This window comes from Acanthopagrus latus, chromosome 13 (genome assembly GCF_904848185.1).
Source record: "Acanthopagrus latus isolate v.2019 chromosome 13, fAcaLat1.1, whole genome shotgun sequence".
NCBI classification, from domain to species: domain Eukaryota; kingdom Metazoa; phylum Chordata; class Actinopteri; order Spariformes; family Sparidae; genus Acanthopagrus; species Acanthopagrus latus.
In genome coordinates, this window is record NC_051051.1 from 11,440,280 (window position 1) to 11,457,681 (window position 17,402).

Sequence of the window (17,402 nt, forward strand, 5' to 3'; positions counted from 1 at the left end):
ACATTGTGTGACTATTGCAGTTTTATGTTATTGTCAGACCGCTGCTGTTTGGTTAAGTTTAGAAAAGAAATTAAATAATACTTGGTTGGTGTTAGGCAAAATAAAATATTGGTTAGGTTTAGGCTTAAAACAAGCTACTTGGCAAAGTTAAACAGAAACAACCACTTTGTTCAGGCCCAAAGAATAAAATCCACTTGTTTGGGGTTAGGAATAGATCAAACTTTGGATAAAATAACTAAATAACTGGTCCAGGTCGGTGATGTAACTTCTGCTACCATCCCAACCAACGCTCTTTACACTACTGTAGTAGAGAGCAGCTTTTACTCGTGCTACCTACAGCGTCAATCTTCAAAGCATAGGGCCGCTAACCACGCTGCTGTATATCACGTGTTGGGAGTGAGAAAAGCCTGGATTTATACCTCTGTAAAGCTAAGTGTGGGAGATAGAAGAGGCTTTACCAGATAATCATCTCATTCATGCATGAGCTATGTATTTCCAGCGGCCTGGATTTAATGGCGTTGCCAAGTTATGGGGAGGCTGGCGGCCTCCTCGGGCAACAGGAAAAAGGGTTAAACGAATATTACACTGCAGAATTGTTTCGCTGAATATGAAGGTGGAGCAAAAACGATGAGGAAGCAGACACATTACTCCCCGGGAGCGACTTATAATTCATTCAGCCATCTCGCACTGGGAGCTCTCCCTGGCTGTCAGAGCAGATGCACTTTTGGAGGCGTCTCGATTTATGAAGCAGCCCGTTTTCTCCCGTCATCCGTCCAGTTGCTGTGCGTCCGGACGCCGGTTGGCAGACGAGCTTGTTGAGTCATGAAAAGGACAGTTGGGAGTACTGCAAGTGCACAGGTGGACACGATGATGGACGGTCGCCTGTCAACGTTCCCCCGCCTCTCAGCGGTTGGCAGTAAATCCGTCATCGGGCACACTGTGAACAAACATCCACTCCCGCTGCCTTTCCCTTCACGCATCTCCTCTCCCCAGGAGTGTTTTAATTATCCAGGAGATGTTCCAATATGCCCTTCTCCCGCACCCTATCAATAACACCCTTCGACTGCGCCAGGACTTTGATGGAAGACGGCGTCTCATCATGTGGGTAACAGTCCACCCAGCTGCCCTTTTCAAATGATAAACATCCCCCAGCTAGCAATCATCTCAAGGTAAAGTTATCCTGTGTGAAATGCCCATTCAGCGGGGGTGGGTGTGTGTTTGTTGTTTTGCGAGAAATTATCGAACAGTGCTGGAGTGCATTCAAGGTAAAAAAAAAAAAAAAAAAGACTAAGTCTCCTTCTTAAAAAGGTTTTTCCCTGAAAATCACTTTTCATTTTCGCCCGTTGCATCTCGGTGTGTTTCCAAATCAGTTTCAAGTGTTTTCTTAAAATCGAGTCACATCTTTCTTCATTCCGGCGAAGCAAACTCTAACCCTCGTTTTCTAAAAACCAATCCCAGCAATATGTTTATCTTTATTGGAAGCACAAATCTTTGCATTGGGAGATTTTGCTCCACTCGTTTTGATATCACTTTCAGACGACTGATTTTATTTAGAGGTTTTCTCTGAGAATATTATTATGCAAATTCTCCTTGTTGAAGCCCAAGAGTTGCTGATTTAATGCACGCAGCGCGGAGAGAAGACCCAAGCGTAGTGTTCTCTGCAGACCCCATGACGAGGCTGACCTCATCAGTCACACGTCGAGGTATTGATCACGTCTTCGCCAGAACAGTGGCGAGACAGCGACTGTCAGTCGATTCTCATCTGACTTCCTCACAACTTAGGCACAGAGAATCATAGTCTATGCGTTGAATCTGAAATGTTCATATATTGATCATCAAATTGGAAATTTTCAGTTCTAACGTTCCCCCTTTTGACACAAGGTGTCAAAACCGTCATTGCCTACTTAGTAACATTGCAAAAGTAGTTGCATTAAACTGGATTTTACATGGATTTAGCGACGCAACAGTGAGCGCAGATAATGAGCCATAAGGTGTAACATTTTGTGGGATTTCTCAGACCTGCTTCAGTGAAAGGAAAAGAAATGTGTGAAGGACACATGATTAACAATATTGACCACATACTCAATCTGTGATGGAAATCGTTAAGCTGGCTATAAAACCGGCAATGTAACAACGCTGCAGTCTCCGGAGAAAAGGAGGATGACATCTCACACACGCACATACAGACGTATTTATAGCTTTTGCTTTTGTGCCCGCGAGAGAGACGATCTTTAAGCCAGACAGGGTTTTGCCCCCCCTGTGAGGCATCAGGGGTTAAGTGGACACTCGGTTGGACTGCAGTGGCTCATTTGGCTGTTTTTTGCAGGGAGCATTCACTGTGTTCAGGGCTTTTTGTCTGGGCTGTGATCACCACTCATCTCTTTCAGACAAATACTCAGGCGCTTATAATTGGGTCGACATTCAGCCAGAATGTGTGATTTTTTTTTTTTTTTTATAGTCCTGGCTGTTGATGAGTATTGCAGTGACTCATGTTTTTGACCCTAAACCGAACAAAGTAAAAGGACAGTTCTCCTCTTAACCCTCTTATGTGTGCGGTGTGTGTCTACAATCGCTCGTTACGGTTTGTTTCTTTTTGTATTATCCTGTTATCTGTGTGTTTTTTGGGGGGGTTTGCTGCCGCTGTGCACCCGGGGAGGTTTGGAATGGCAATTTATAATGGTTCTGAAGAGAAATCTCCACAGGCCTTTAGTCTAAAGAGCTGATCTAACAGAGCAGCCGGCGCTTTGATGCAGCAGGAGGCCAAATCAGATAAATATGATCAGTAACACATACGCATTTAAGTGGAGATTATCTCCTTTACTTCCCCAGGGGGGGGTTCAACAGTGGATTACTCATATTTGTACTGGTATACCTGCAAAGATGTAGGTGAGGATTCACAGTGAGAGCAAAAAATGTCTGTTTAACATTTGAAACTTTAAGAGAAACCTGAATGGCGCATGCCGTAGTTTGATGTTGCCCCCTTGTGATATCCCATAAAAACTGCAATACAATGTCTCGGTGTTCAAATTTCACCTCCGTTTAATGTCTCCATTAAACGATTTAATGTCTCCATTAAATGGAGATGAAATTGCACTGACAGGAATATGTGCTATGTAGTGATGGACCCATTAGCACGCAGTTGTTTTAGGCAAGTCAGCGCAACAGATATCACGATTTGTTGAGCAATGAGAAAGAGATGACGCTGCCTGTTCCCACTCGCAGTTTGAAAAAATACTCACACAGGTTTAGTTGTGTTTTAGCGTAGGTGAAATAGTCTCACCGCCACTGCTGTATGAAATCTGATTGTCACTGCAGTTGAACGCTCACATACTCTGACCACGGGGCACATTTTCAAAGTGGAAGTGGAAGTGGATGTTGAGCCAGTCTTCATGTTTCGGCTGTTTCAGCTGTTTCGACAGTGTCATGTCAAGTCCATCAGCACCCTGGTTTTATAAGCGAGAGACCCCGATACATTTAAGGTGACAGACAGACAGATAGACGGTGTGTTGATTGATAGACCCTGTCAGTCATCAGTTCCTGTCATGGAGAGCTTTTAGTACCCTCGCATTTGTGTGGTCCTGTTGGAGAAGCTAACATCGATGTGATCCTGTTGTAGAAGCTAATACTGAAGTAGCCTGTTTGAGAAGCCAACACCAATGTTCACCTGTTGGAGATACACAGGTTTTTAGCTTGCTGTAGAGGCCAACACTTATTTTTGTTTGAGAAGCTAACATTGTTGTTAGTGTGCTGGAGTAGCTAACACCAATTTTAGCCTGTTTGAGGTGCTAACATGGCTCTTAGCCTGTTTTAGAAGCTAAAACTTATGTAGCCTGTTTAAGAAGCTCCCACCAGGTTTTCATCTGATGGAGAAACACAGATGTTAAGCTTGTTGTAGAAGCTAACATTTATTTTTGTTTGAGAAGCTAACACTGTTGTTAGCATGCTAGCGTTCAATTTCCCTGACCATGTATTGGCTAAAAAAAAAAAAAAAAAAAAAAAGAACACTAGCATCTTCCCCAGTGATGGGACTAGTACCTCCGACTAATGTAAAATTAGATATCAAATAACCGAAGCAACTCCAAAGCAAAAAGCTGCTTAAACAACCAGCATCTCGCGCATTGCCTGCTTGTCAGTGTGCCTCTGTGAAAGTGGGAGAGAAGAGGCTTTGGCAGACCTTTAATGTCGGTGAAGCTGCGGGGGACGCCGCCATCAAAGCACTAGAAAGCACCCTGATTTGTACCCTCGCACGCTCAGTGACTTGCACTTTTATGGCACTTTTGGACTGTTGACAGCAGAGAGAGGTTGGGGGGGGGGGGGACTTTGCCTACATGATTTGACTAACTAGAGAAGGGATCCTTTTTTGAGTTACGTCGAACAAGCCACTTCGGGCAAGTATGACACTTCACTACAGCTGAGGCTTGGAAGGGATGGTGGCAGATGAAGGGTGGGTGAAATAACAGAGGAGTTTGGCATGTTTGGATTCATGTCGACCCAGGGAAAAAAGGAACAGGAAGAGAGTTTTTTTTGTGTGGGAAGGTGGCTTAATCAATGGGTTAGGGGTAATGTTAAGGCGTTAAGGTCAACGGAATTCTTGGGGATTAAAAAAAAAACACAGCAGCATAAACACAGGAAACAAGGCAAATTAACCTCTCTCTATATATATTCTACTGCCAATGAGGCCCATGTATAAGACTGTATAAGAAGGTACTGTAGGTTAATTGCTTATCTATGCTTTCTTACTCTAAAATAAGATAGTGTGAACAGGAGAGTCACATTATAATTACACCTCATGCTGAGGCAAATGCTGGCGTGAGTACAATGCCTAATTATAACATGAATTAGCTTAATTTGTGACCTCATTAGCATCCCTGTCAGTGTTTAATATATCATCCTGATTAAGGCAAGACATCAGGCTGCTCAAGTACCTCTTGTTTACTGTCATTAATTAGCAATAATGTTCTGACAGGCGGTGACAGATGCGAGCTAAAAAACTAGCTCTTTGTTCGGGAATGGACCACTCACTCCGAAGTGTCAAAATACCTGCGACAAACCAGCTGTGAATGGATGATCAAAGCTTTTTATTTAAAAAGGACACAGCAGTCCGGCTGCTGCAGAGTTTAAAACAATTACTCCGTTTTATTTTATTATTTTCTGGGCTCGAGTTGTTCATTACAAGACTTAGCCTGCACCCATGGGTCTGCTTCAGACCTTCAGTTGCAGCGTAATGAGGTTAGCCATTTTGTCTATGATAAGGTTCATACTCAAAGGAGTCATATGAGAAGAGAAAGATTGGCGGAAAGGCTTTTCATTTGTTTCCTCTTTCTTCTTCTGTTCTGGATAACACAAAGAGTTGGAAGTTGTGTCACTGATCACCCCTTCAGTATTATCATAATGCTCCCTGCGTCTGTCTCTCTCGCGCATTTGGAAAAAGATGGAGTCCAAAGTCCCTCTGCTTCTCTACTCATCCATGATATTCATCCCTTCCCGTATCACCCTCCCTGCATTCCCTCTCAAGTTTTGTGGCGGTGCTGTGGTTGAAGTATGGAAATATGAGCCATTCTACTCGAGACCCCAACGCAGGAGGGATCTCTGGTTCCCATGGAAACGGGACTGCAGAGTTGGTGAATTGGCACCTAACTGGGCCGCTTTATACTTTGACTCTGTCATAGAGGCTCAACAGGGTTCTTTACACCGAGCGTGCACTCAGCACGTGTGATTGCACTTGCATGTGTGCATGTGCTCTTCAACTGATTTGTACAATGCTGTGTTTTTTTGTTTTTGTGTTTTTTTTTTAAACAAGAATGTATCCCAGATACCTCTGGATTATAACCAGATGCTACTGATGCTTCAGTCTATTTGGCTGAGGCAGTTCCACAGCACAGCTGCAGTTTTGATCCATCGATATTTTGGCCTCGCCAATCGCACATCTGCACTCAGTTACCGAGAGGAACATGGCATCAACTACACACACATCACATAAGGTATTGATCCCACAGGAGCACAAACATCAAACGCGTCAGACAACAGAAAAGAGGACAAAAATATTTCCCACATGCTGAGTTATGTTTGAAACATTTTTCCTTGATGATGCTCAAATCATATTCAGATTCCTCTGGAAGGAGTGATCCGAGAATCCCCTTGTTTCCTGATAAGATGTAAATTCCTTTTTACTGACCATACAATTATTTTTGTTTGTTTTGTTTTTGTTAAGGAAAATATACAAATTGTGTAGCCAAAAATAATGGTACGCAAACAAAAACAGGAATATGCATTCGAATAGATAAATAACAGAATAATAATAAATAAATAAACCCCATTAATATGAAATCATGATACTAGCCAAATTTCCCCCAAAATTGACGCTGTGTGAAACATTAATAAAAACAAAATGCAATCATGCAAACAAACTGTGTTTAGGTGAAATTTTGCATTCATAGACATGAAACTGGCCGACTGATTACTGTCTAAATGTGTGCTGATGATCAGCCTTCACATTCTGACACCACCAACACATCCTCCTCCCACATTTGTGTGCTCTAAACTGGAACTTGCTGCTGGTGCTAATTCTGGCATGTGGTCACTTGGGCATCATGTTCATTGTAAAAACAGCCTCAGGCCTGTGACGCTGTCTCTCAGCAGCCTTACATGCTTCAATCATACATTAGTGAAGTTCTTTTGAGTCCTCTCTGTAGATCATCCAGATGAAGAGTGTAACTCTTCCCTCCCTTCTTCCATTTCTTCCATTTCCAAGTTTGTAGCTCAGCCGAACTGCCAGCAGCTTTTGGCATCCCGCTGGTATGACGAGTTCCCCGGCTGGAGACGCCGCCAGTGGGCTGGGAAGTTCTTCACCTGCGTCTTCATCGGCCTCCTCTACCCTGCGTTTGCTCTCTGCTACCTCATCGCTCCGAAGAGTCGCTACGGCCTCTTCATCCGCAAGCCCTTCATCAAGTTCATCTGCCACACGGCGTCCTACCTGACCTTTCTGTTCCTACTGCTCCTCGCTTCACAGCACATTGTCACGACTGAGCAGGACAGGCAGGGACCTGCACCAACCACTGTGGAGTGGATGATACTGCCCTGGGTGCTGGGTGAGTAAAAGGGGTGCGGGCTGAGGGCCGGGGTCAGGGTTAGGTTTTTGACCTGAACATAAGAGCAGGGTTGATGTTTATTAACAGAATATTGGCCAAGGGAACTCATGGAACATAGATATTCTCCCAAACTAATGCCCATGGTAAAATCTTTACCAAATGAAAATCAGAATGTTAACATGGGGGCCACAGCTCAGGGTTGGAATGTGGATCGACTGGTAAGTTGAAAGCTTCACCTTCCAGCTCAGCCTCCTCTTCATTATGGCGGTTGGGCACAGCATCTGCAATACTACTGGCGCCACACCAAACCACCTGTCCATCTCACGCTCCAGCTTCCCGTGAGTGAGCCTGACAGCAAGGGGGCAACCCACAGTTTCACGGCAGGGAACCATAGCCTTGGACTCAGTGGTGCTGGCTCTCATCCCAACCAATTCAAACATGGCTGCAAAACTGCCCCAGTGCCAGCAGTATAGCAGAGACGCAAACATAAGGTTCCTGAAAGAGAGACTCTCTTTAGGACGACTACGGGTTAACATCCTGTCCATGAATCTGACAAACAGGATCGGGACGAAGGACACCCCTGGCACCACTGTGCCTTGATACAGCGTCACAGAGCTGCAGACTCCTAGTCTTGTTATTATAGTAACCAGATATTTTGTAATGCAATTTCTGATCTATGGCCCTGGTGATTCAGTCACGGGAGTTTCATGCCCATCCAAGGTAGAGTGGTTGAACTCCCACTCACCTAAATTTGTCAATGCAGAAAATGAATCAGGCTTTCATGTTCAAAACCCTGGATGCCTGAAATAACTCTATGCCATTCTGGCTCACACCTGACAGCTAATCAGAAATGAATATTTCCTGTGTCCATTTTTTGAACAGATTGTCACACATTCTCTGTATTTCTAGGATTCATCTGGGCAGAGATCAAACAAATGTGGGATGGTGGTTTTCAGGACTACGTCCATGACTGGTGGAACCTGATGGACTTTGTCATGAACTCTCTGTACCTGGCCACCATCTCCCTCAAGATTGTAGCCTACACCAAGGTAACAAATAATCTACGAACAGCAGAACGCTGTAGCAGAGTTGACAGACTGCTTCTGTATTCTCAATTTATCTGTCCACCATTATTTGTCCTCTTCAGTACAGCGGTAGTAAACCCCGGAACCAGTGGGAGATGTGGCACCCAACTCTAGTAGCTGAGGCGGTGTTTGCCATCGCAAACATTTTCAGCTCCCTGCGCCTCATCTCGCTGTTCACAGCCAACTCTCACCTGGGGCCACTGCAGATCTCTCTGGGGAGAATGCTGTTAGACATCCTGAAGTTCCTCTTCATCTACTGTCTGGTAAGAGGCTGTTCACACTTGTTATCAATACGTGTCCTGAATGATACGATCGTTTGTGGACAGCTCCAAGTACGCACATTTCAGACCCAGACTCCCGTACAAATTGTATGATTTTAAAAGTTGTTGCATTAGGGGAAACTTAAAAAACATTGCGAAGCAGAAATGGCAACTCCTCACCCTCACATCAAACATGAAAATGTATTTTTTGTGTAAAAAACACACATCTGTTTGTTCCATCGATGTTATGGGGGAAGTGAGATCTGATCACAAGAGGTCACTGAAGATGCACATCAGGACGCACTGTTAGTGCCAGGTGTGAACTGACAGACTCAGAGCTACCCGTTTGAGATTGGATAAATCAGGACGGATGTTGCTTCAATTGCATCGATACACTCTTTTCTCTTTCTCCAGGTCCTGCTGGCCTTTGCCAATGGGCTCAACCAGCTGTACTTTTACTACGAGACCAAGGCCGAGAAGGGCAAATGCAAAGGCATCCGCTGTGTGGAGCAGAATAACGCTTTCTCCACGTACGTTCACGTGAATCTAATCTTGCCTGCGTGTGAAGTGTGGGTGTGTGATGTTGTGAAATTGAGTGACAAAGAAAAAGAGAGCTGTGAGTCTCTGTATTCTGCTGTTACTGGTTGCAAAAGAAAGTGTGAAAACACTTAAAAAGTTTTCAGTTGCCAAAAGAAACTGATGTCGTCGCTGAATTTTTCTCAAGCAAAACCCTTCAATTGATAAAATGTTTTTTGTGTGTGTTGCAGGTTATTTGAGACCCTACAGTCTCTCTTCTGGTCAATCTTCGGTCTGATCAGCCTGTATGTGACCAATGTGGATGCAGACCATCAGTTCACCGAGTTTGTCGGCGCCACCATGTTCGGCACCTACAACATCATCTCACTGGTGGTGCTCCTCAACATGCTCATAGCCATGATGAACAACTCGTACCAGCACATTGCTGTGAGCACAGATCAGACATACCGCAGTCATGACATGTTTGGAGTGGATGGTGCTCGTGTTGTGCAGTGCGTTTCATTCGCCCTAATCTCGGTTGCAGGATCATGCAGACATCGAGTGGAAGTTCGCCCGGACGAAGCTGTGGATGAGTTACTTTGAAGAAGGGGCGACTCTGCCGGCTCCGTTCAACATCATCCCCAGCCCCAAATCATTCTGGTACCTCATTTGTTGGATCAAGAGGCAGGTGTGCAAGAGGAGGATGAGCTCCAAGCGGTCTGAAACTATTGGATCTCTCGGGGTAAGTGAACTGGCAGATGCTTAAAGAGCTTTGTGAGCACTACTGCATATGTAAGCAAAATAGCAGAAAGCAGATAAATTAATAAAGTGATGTCACTCAGTGGCCAAGATGCATTGTGGGTAATGTTGATGCCAGGTTTAAAAAGCAGTCTAGCGTAGCATGTGGCGCTCATTACCGACTGTCAACAACAAATGTTTAAAATTGTTACAGAAGAACCGCTAATTTATCTTCCTTTTCAAAAGTTGGGCCTACATTACCCACAATGCCACTGAGTGACATCACTGCAAGCAATCATCAGATTACACGCAGCCTCCTCTGGAGCCTCAAAAGGCTTTTTTGCCACTTTTTCCACATATGCAGTAGTACTCCCCGAGACCTGTAAACACTTTCATTTGTGAAGTTGTTTGAGTTGCTCTTTAAAGACATGTTCATATGAGTTTCAGAGATACAGAAAGAATTTGTTTGACAAGGGAATGTCAGAAACAGACGGGTGGAAAAGCTTTTGTACTGAAATGTTACACAGCAAATCCATAATCCACTCAAAAGATGTGCTATTGTATTTTAGATTAAAGTCTAGGTTTTCTTAAAACCTGGCATTATTTGCTGTTGTTTATGCTGTCAGTGATTTTGGAGTAGTTACGGAGCTGAGCCAATTAGTCGATAAGTGGGAAAATTAACTGCACTCGATTCATCATTTCAGTCATTGTTAAAGCAAAATATGAAATGCTGAACTGAAATGCTTCAGTCTTTATATATGATGGCAAACTGAATATCTTCATTCTTACTGACACCATGGTAACACAACTGGGAAAACAGATTGATTAATACTTAAAATAATCATTAGTTTCATTCCAGAACAGTCCTGGAACAGAACAGTCCACTGTAGATGATATGGAAAAAAAAAAAAAAAAAACTCATTTTAGTTTAGAGTCCGTTTTCTGCCACAAGGGTCAGGGGCCACATGCAGAACCAACCCACGGACAACAAAGTTCAATATAAATTTGTGCAGCTGTGAAGAAAAAGCTAAACATGCCTTTTCTCTCTTCTGTAACTCAACCTGTCTCGCATCTGATGTCTGTGCAGAGGCGCGCAGCAGAGAACCTGAGGTTAAACCATCAGTATCAGGTAAATGGAAAGTGTGTGTGTTTGTGTTTGTGAGTGACAGATCACACAGTCTGCTGTTAGAACGTCTTCCTATATTTTTCTTTTCAATCCATCAATGAAATGATGCCTGGCCATCACCTCATCCAATGAATGACCAGAATAACTCTTGTTCACAAGTACCACTTGCTTTTGCAAAACACAACATATATAACAATGCTTCCGCATCTTTTTAAATCTAGATATTACATTTTACCCTTTTAATCATCTATGAAATAGCTTTTTTAACCATTTTAACATTCTTATCCTGATGTAACATTTAACTTTTCCTGTATGTTTTTACTGACAAAGTCACCTATCTCAGTGTCATTTTTATAACAATGCAGGGTAATTTTGTGAAATTAATCTTCTTGTGTGCATTTGCAATATTCCTATTCCTATAATATTTCCTGACTGATTGTTTGAGATTTGTTTTGTGTTGGGAAGCGACACGCTCTTCCAATACAAGAGGATCCAGTTGTATTCAAAGCCATTTTATTTCACTGATGTAGGAGGTACTGAGGAACCTGGTGAAACGCTATGTGGCCGCCATGATCAGAGATGCCAAGACAGAGGAGGGCCTGACTGAAGAGAACTTTAAGGTAGGCAGCTCAGCGACTCACTATGGTGAGAAAAAGCATCCGACTGTCTAAAAACTCCCCGCTTTCAATCCAAAAACGTCATTAAATGGCCATACTGGGGATCCTGAGATGGCGGACACTACATGCACAGCACCAAACGACATCCAGCGTTAGCAGCTAGCTGGCAAACATAACTATGGTCCAACATTTAGTAGCTAATTTACTATTTTTTCTCTTCTTTGGGACCAGATGCATCAAACCACAGGCGTGAAATCACCCTTAAAAAGTGATAGTATCCTGTGCCAGTGGTGTGATTACAGCTTGCATTTGCTACCCTCAAGTGGCCAGACAAATTAGTTAGTGCGGGTTTAAAGATAATTGAATTGTGTTCAGTAAGTACCATAAAATGACATCTTCCATTCACACCGCTATGGTTGAATCAGCCATCGTTTAGCAGTACGGATCTACGGCTTGTTTGCGTACGTCAAAAATCATTTGTCAGCTGTTATCTGGATATTCCAAGATACGTAACTGCCCTTACAAAGAGCAAGATATTGAGGGTTTTTGCAGATACGAACAACTGGGAATATTTGCTAAAATAAATGCATTTGTTGATTCACCTTTTCGCCTTATTCTCTCAGGAGCTGAAACAAGATATCTCCAGTTTTCGTTACGAGGTGATGGGCATGATGAAGACGGGGAAGCCTGCCCTTCCGGGGGCGAAGGCCAGCAGCAGCAGCAGCAGCAGCAGCTCAGCGGACTCCGGCTCGTCGCTCGAGGTGCCCCCCTGCCCCCAGAGCGGCCAGGTGAAGAGCAAACTCAACCGATTCAAGCTCATCGCGTCCATCCTCAAGCAGGGCAGCTCGACAGCTTCGCCCAGGCCGCCCGAATCCTCAAACGGTCTACCCAACGGACTCTTGTCCCCGGTCTCAGATGAGGGCTCCGGCGAAAAGTCAAGCCAGAGGAAAAACTTCCCCAAAGATATCACTGACTTTGGTCTGTTCCAGAAACGCCACAAGAGCGGCAACGAGGACGCATCAGGCGCGGGACAGATGTACTCGCTGTCGGAGGAGGCGGCTGACTCAGACGCGGACGGTCAAGACAAAGAGCACGGGGCGAGAGGTAAAGACGAGAGAGGACGCCTGGAGACAGAGGGGGAGGGAGACGCCGCAGCAAGTGAAAATAGCGAGGTCTTGGACCCCAACAGCAGCTCGGATGAAGGCAGAAAAAAAGAATCCAAGGCGAAGGACAAAGAGAGTTTACCCTGCGGTGACTCAGTAGCAGATGGATGTATGTCAGGGTCACCCGGCAAAGAAGCATAAGGAGTGATAACACACGAATATAACTCCAGGCCAAGTAATGCCGGGCGGAGAGACTGACAATCAAGGTGAGCTTCAACTGAGGATGATTCTAGCTTTTCCGCTGAACTGACGATCAAACTTGGTTTTTGGAGACTCAGGGAGGCCCTCCGGTTTCAGTGTCTAAATGCTGTTATATGAGCAGCGGCGGTGCAGCGAAAGGTAAACGGAGCTCTGCCCGAGCGTCGCAGCGATTTAGATTCTAGGATAAAGTCATTTCAGCTTATCGCATCCCGGCAGATAATTGAAAGGTTGCTATTATTTCCCGGAAACCTTTTAATCTCCTCTCTCTCTCTCTCTCTCTCTCTCTCTCTCTCTCTCCGTGTCCCTTATCTAACACACGCCCCTTCAAATTACCCATGATACACCGCACTCTCGTTCATCAGTCTCTTCTCTACCTCTTTTTTCCTCTCCTGTTGATCTCCACGTTGCTTGTCTCTCTTCATCCTCGTCTCACTAGAGCAATAGACGTGTTCCGTTTTAGACCCGGCCCTCTGCCTTACTCTGTCTGTTTCTGCACTTTACACACTTTATACTGACACATGCGATATCTCAACGACGTGTCGAGCGCCGGCCGTTGCAACAGCGGAACAGTTCTGTCAATGTTTTTCTATGCAAAAACCTGGGATTGTGATTCTCGTCGTTCACGAAGAGGATGGCGTTCCGACAGTTTGTAACGATCTAGGGTGGAGCACGGCAGACTGTCTCATCACGGACACACCCTGTCAACCATTAAGAGTACCATATTATTCATGTTTTGTCACTCCTGCAGAAAATAATCAAGTTATTTTGGACTGATTTGCTGTTTTTAACCGGTACCTTTAGATGTCATGTTAGTTTGAAGGAACGATGTTACAGAGATGAAAAACTGAGATCCAAAATAAACCGACAAAAATACACTCTTTATGTGGCTTTTTTCTTTTGTTGTTAGATGCAGACTGCAGACGGAGACTGACATGAATAGAAAGCTTGAACATCGTGGTGACTTAGTATTTAATAAATAAGTGTTTTTTTGTTTGATGTAAGTAATAAATACATGTACTGTGTCTCACTAAAATACTAGTGTCTAGGTGATGTGTTTTATATGAAGTGTAATGAGATAGAAATGAGACAAATAGACTCGGTAAGAGTTTTTGCAAGTATGTTTTTGAAGTGTGAGGATTCTAGATTTGGGTTTAATTATCAACCATTAACCAGCTGCTTATTTGCATGGATGTACGTAGCATATTGGCTCTTTATTAGTCATCATAAAGCACTTCTCGACTTAACTCAGGTGTCCCACTGTGAATTGATTATGAGCAAGACCTCAGTCGGGACACATTTTGAGGTACACAGACTTCATTTAGACACGTTTGGATACAGCACTTGTGGTTTTGTGTTTTGTTACATAGGAAGAGGCCATATTTATTCAGTCAGGAGAGGCAAACCAGTTAAATGTTCACCCTCCCCCACTCATATTGGCACATATTGTGCAATGACGACTATAACATTTTTTAAACGTCCCATAAAGACACTATACTGTGTGCTGCCTCAAAATCAGTGCTTTGTTTGTTGACGATTACTAGCCTTATAATGTGGGTTACTTACAATGTGACGAACATTGTGAAGAACGCTGGCTGGAGGGGCCCCCTAGAAATGTATGCCTTGTGGTGCTCCCACCCTCTGAGGCCCATGCTCAGCAAATCATACATTAAGACTGTAGTAGAACAACAGCCTTACTATAAAAGAGGCAGTAATTAGGATGTAATTGAAGGAAAACTCCTAGTTAATTGCCGAGTGGTTGCAGAATATGGTCATAAGTGCTTTTTTATTGGCTAATAAAGAGCCTATATATGCACGCTAATGAACAACTGTGGTTGTTATGTGTGCCCTGATCTGAAGTGGGTAACACGTCAGAATAAACATCATTAACAAACGGTAAGTTTATAGTTGATACACTTGAGTTTCTATTTAATGCTTTATGAAGTTTATGCTTCATAAAGCATTTATTTAGGGCTCGTGGCGACTTATTACCATCAGTTGCAGCTTCAGAGTGATCAAACAGGTCATCTTTTGGTGCAGACTACACAATATTTATCAACCAAGATCCACTCTACTCCTGAAACTTAGAAAACACATACATCTGTGATGAGGGACGTTGCAGGGCTCTTGGATAAGCCTGCAGTCTGGGAGAAGAACAAGGAGGAGGGCCAGTGTTATCTCAACTCTTGTCTTCATCAACTCTCCTTGGGCAGAGCATCAGCTCAGGCCGTAAATATGTATATACTGTATGTATATTTATGGAGTTTCTTTATCCTTTAAAAATGAGTGAATAAAATATCTACTTTAAAAAACAGGCAGATGACCAACCTGTTTGTTTTTAGCTTCAGCATCCCTCTTGTTGTTTTGAACGGAAGTACCGTGTAACGAGCGGATAGTTGGAGTAAGACTAAGCGCCGAATGACTAAATCCTTTTCAGGCGGCTTTTTCTTTCCTGCTCCAACAAGTATCCTTCCATTAACAGCTGAAATATCCTCCCATTAGTCCTAATAGGCAGTACAGAAAACCCACATGTCTCATTTATCTGCCAGCATGTTTCAGCAACCGGCACTACTGCCAGCTGAGCTCTCTTATTGGGCCTATGAGCAGCGTGAGTTTCTTAATGAATTGTGCACTGAAGTCCTGACGTTACATTACACCTGTCTGACTCCGTGAAACTGGAGATGAGTTAGCTCTAATAGCGGAAAGCATCTTAATGGCTCTCTGAGATGGGAAAAAGATTTCAAGAAAGAAGATGCATTTTCCTCCTTTTAGAAGTCATCCAGAGAAGAAGAAAAACAGACATGTGAAAGCCAAATTGCATCCACTGCCCGGCGTGTCCCCCCACAGACCAGGCCGGACGCCGTTTCCCTTTTCCTCTGAACTCACTTTCCCATTTGCTCTTCTCCGTGGCCTGTAATTTCCATCGGCGAACAAGCGATCGAGCAAGTGAAAGGGAGATGAAATATTCAGCGCGTGACGCAACCGAGCTCCATGTGCGATCAAAAGGCTGAACTGAGGCGCTCCCGGGGTTTGTGATGGGTCTCCAAAGCTGTGAAAGAGCGAGGCTGTCAGAGACGCAGACACACATGAGGAGAAAGCGCTCAGATGGCTTCTATAGACGCTCACACGACTTGAATCTCACTCATATCAGTAATATTTAATGCTGCATATTTGTTTACATTCATTCCCTTTTGAACTGAAACATCAGATTTTCCCTTCAGCACTTCAACATGCAGGTCTTAATAATTCCCCAAGGACAAAAAGAAATCTGTATGAAGTATTTCAAAAACTATCTCTGTGTTTATTTATTTTCCTAAATCACATTTTCGTGTGTGTGGAATCCGTAGAAATCCATCAGTCAGACTGTTGTTGGATTGTTCTGATGTGCAGAGATGCATCTGGTGGAAACAAAAGGATGGGATCAGATTCCAGAAGTTCAGGGTTGAGATGAGCTGATAGGAACTTAACTGTGAGCTTCATTGCTTTGTCATTTTCTTTAAATTCATGTTAACATTTAAAAGACTTCTGTGTTCTTGCCAAGTGTCCTGCCAACCACGATGTCCGTAATTTAAAACTCAGAACATGGTGCAAAAAAACAAGAAGATCATCTGCACGCTAGAGTCTGGAATATATTCTATAATACCTCTATATTAGATTTTGCAGACAGTAGCCAGGCAAGGTGAGCCACTGACAGAGGTGTCCTGCAGCTCAGGAAAGAAGTTACTGCTCTCTGGTAAAAATTCACTTGACCTTCTGAGACAAATATGACCGAACGACACGAGTCACCATAAAAATATGTCTGATCCAAGTTGTGGTACATACGACCTCAGGCGTGAGTGTACTGACAAGTCCATTCCACTGGGGGGAGGTGTTATTACAGGATGCAGCTCCTGCTCGCCGGTTCATCTCTGCACATTCGCCTGCACGAGCTGAGATCCAGAGCAACCACCTGCAGCTTGGAGAAGAAAGTGGTGTGTTCCTGTGTCCAGCAACAGGATTCAAATTCCTCTTAGAAGTTTGTCGTAGAGGATGGAAATCTGGGATCATGCTGTCCCTCCATTATTACAGATAATAAATAAGTAATTGATGACAGTGCATAGATAAATGGGAAAAAAAGTGATAATCAATCATGTGCTGTAGAGTCTGTGTGCGTGTGAGTGTATTGTGTGTTTGCAGGGGGGATCCTCAAGCTGAGGAGGGGGTGTAAAATAAATCAATAGGTAAGGTTTAAATGACTGTACGCTGCAAGCCAACAAATTCAGCTCTTAAAGGAACAGTTCACCCAACAATAAACATCCGTACATTATTTACTCACCCCATGTAGATGGGAAGTTGGGTGTAGTTCCTTAGTCCGCCGTAAAAAGAGCGTTGCGGCAGTCACCTAAACAACTGAGGCAGATGGGGACTTGTTTTAAAATGTTAAAAAAACAACTCTAATTAAACCCTGAGATCCCTAATCGATTTGGAAGTTACACTATTTGCTACCTTTTAACCATAAGAAAAAAGCTTGACAGCACGTTGGACATTTCAAACAATGTCTTCTGAATCAATTTTGGATGTCTGGATCACACCAGACAAGCTGTATGGAGCCCCCATCTGTCCCCATCTGCT

General features: G+C 43.7%; 1 protein-coding gene across 3 annotated transcripts in view; it reads left to right on the forward strand.

Moving 5' to 3' along the window:
* LOC119031409 (short transient receptor potential channel 4-like) overlaps window positions 1-13,669 on the forward strand; it is a 28,640-nt gene extending 14,971 nt beyond the window's left edge. For all 3 annotated transcript variants that reach the window (XM_037119856.1, XM_037119857.1, XM_037119858.1), the window contains exons 7-15: window positions 6,752-7,088; window positions 7,998-8,137; window positions 8,236-8,436; window positions 8,848-8,963; window positions 9,201-9,396; window positions 9,494-9,691; window positions 10,775-10,816; window positions 11,344-11,433; window positions 12,054-13,669. In XM_037119856.1, coding sequence (XP_036975751.1) covers window positions 6,752-7,088; window positions 7,998-8,137; window positions 8,236-8,436; window positions 8,848-8,963; window positions 9,201-9,396; window positions 9,494-9,691; window positions 10,775-10,816; window positions 11,344-11,433; window positions 12,054-12,734 — 2,001 coding nt within the window. In that variant the 3' untranslated portion in view covers window positions 12,735-13,669. The remainder of the gene's footprint in view (window positions 1-6,751; window positions 7,089-7,997; window positions 8,138-8,235; window positions 8,437-8,847; window positions 8,964-9,200; window positions 9,397-9,493; window positions 9,692-10,774; window positions 10,817-11,343; window positions 11,434-12,053) is intronic.
* Window positions 13,670-17,402: the final 3,733 nt, after the last annotated feature.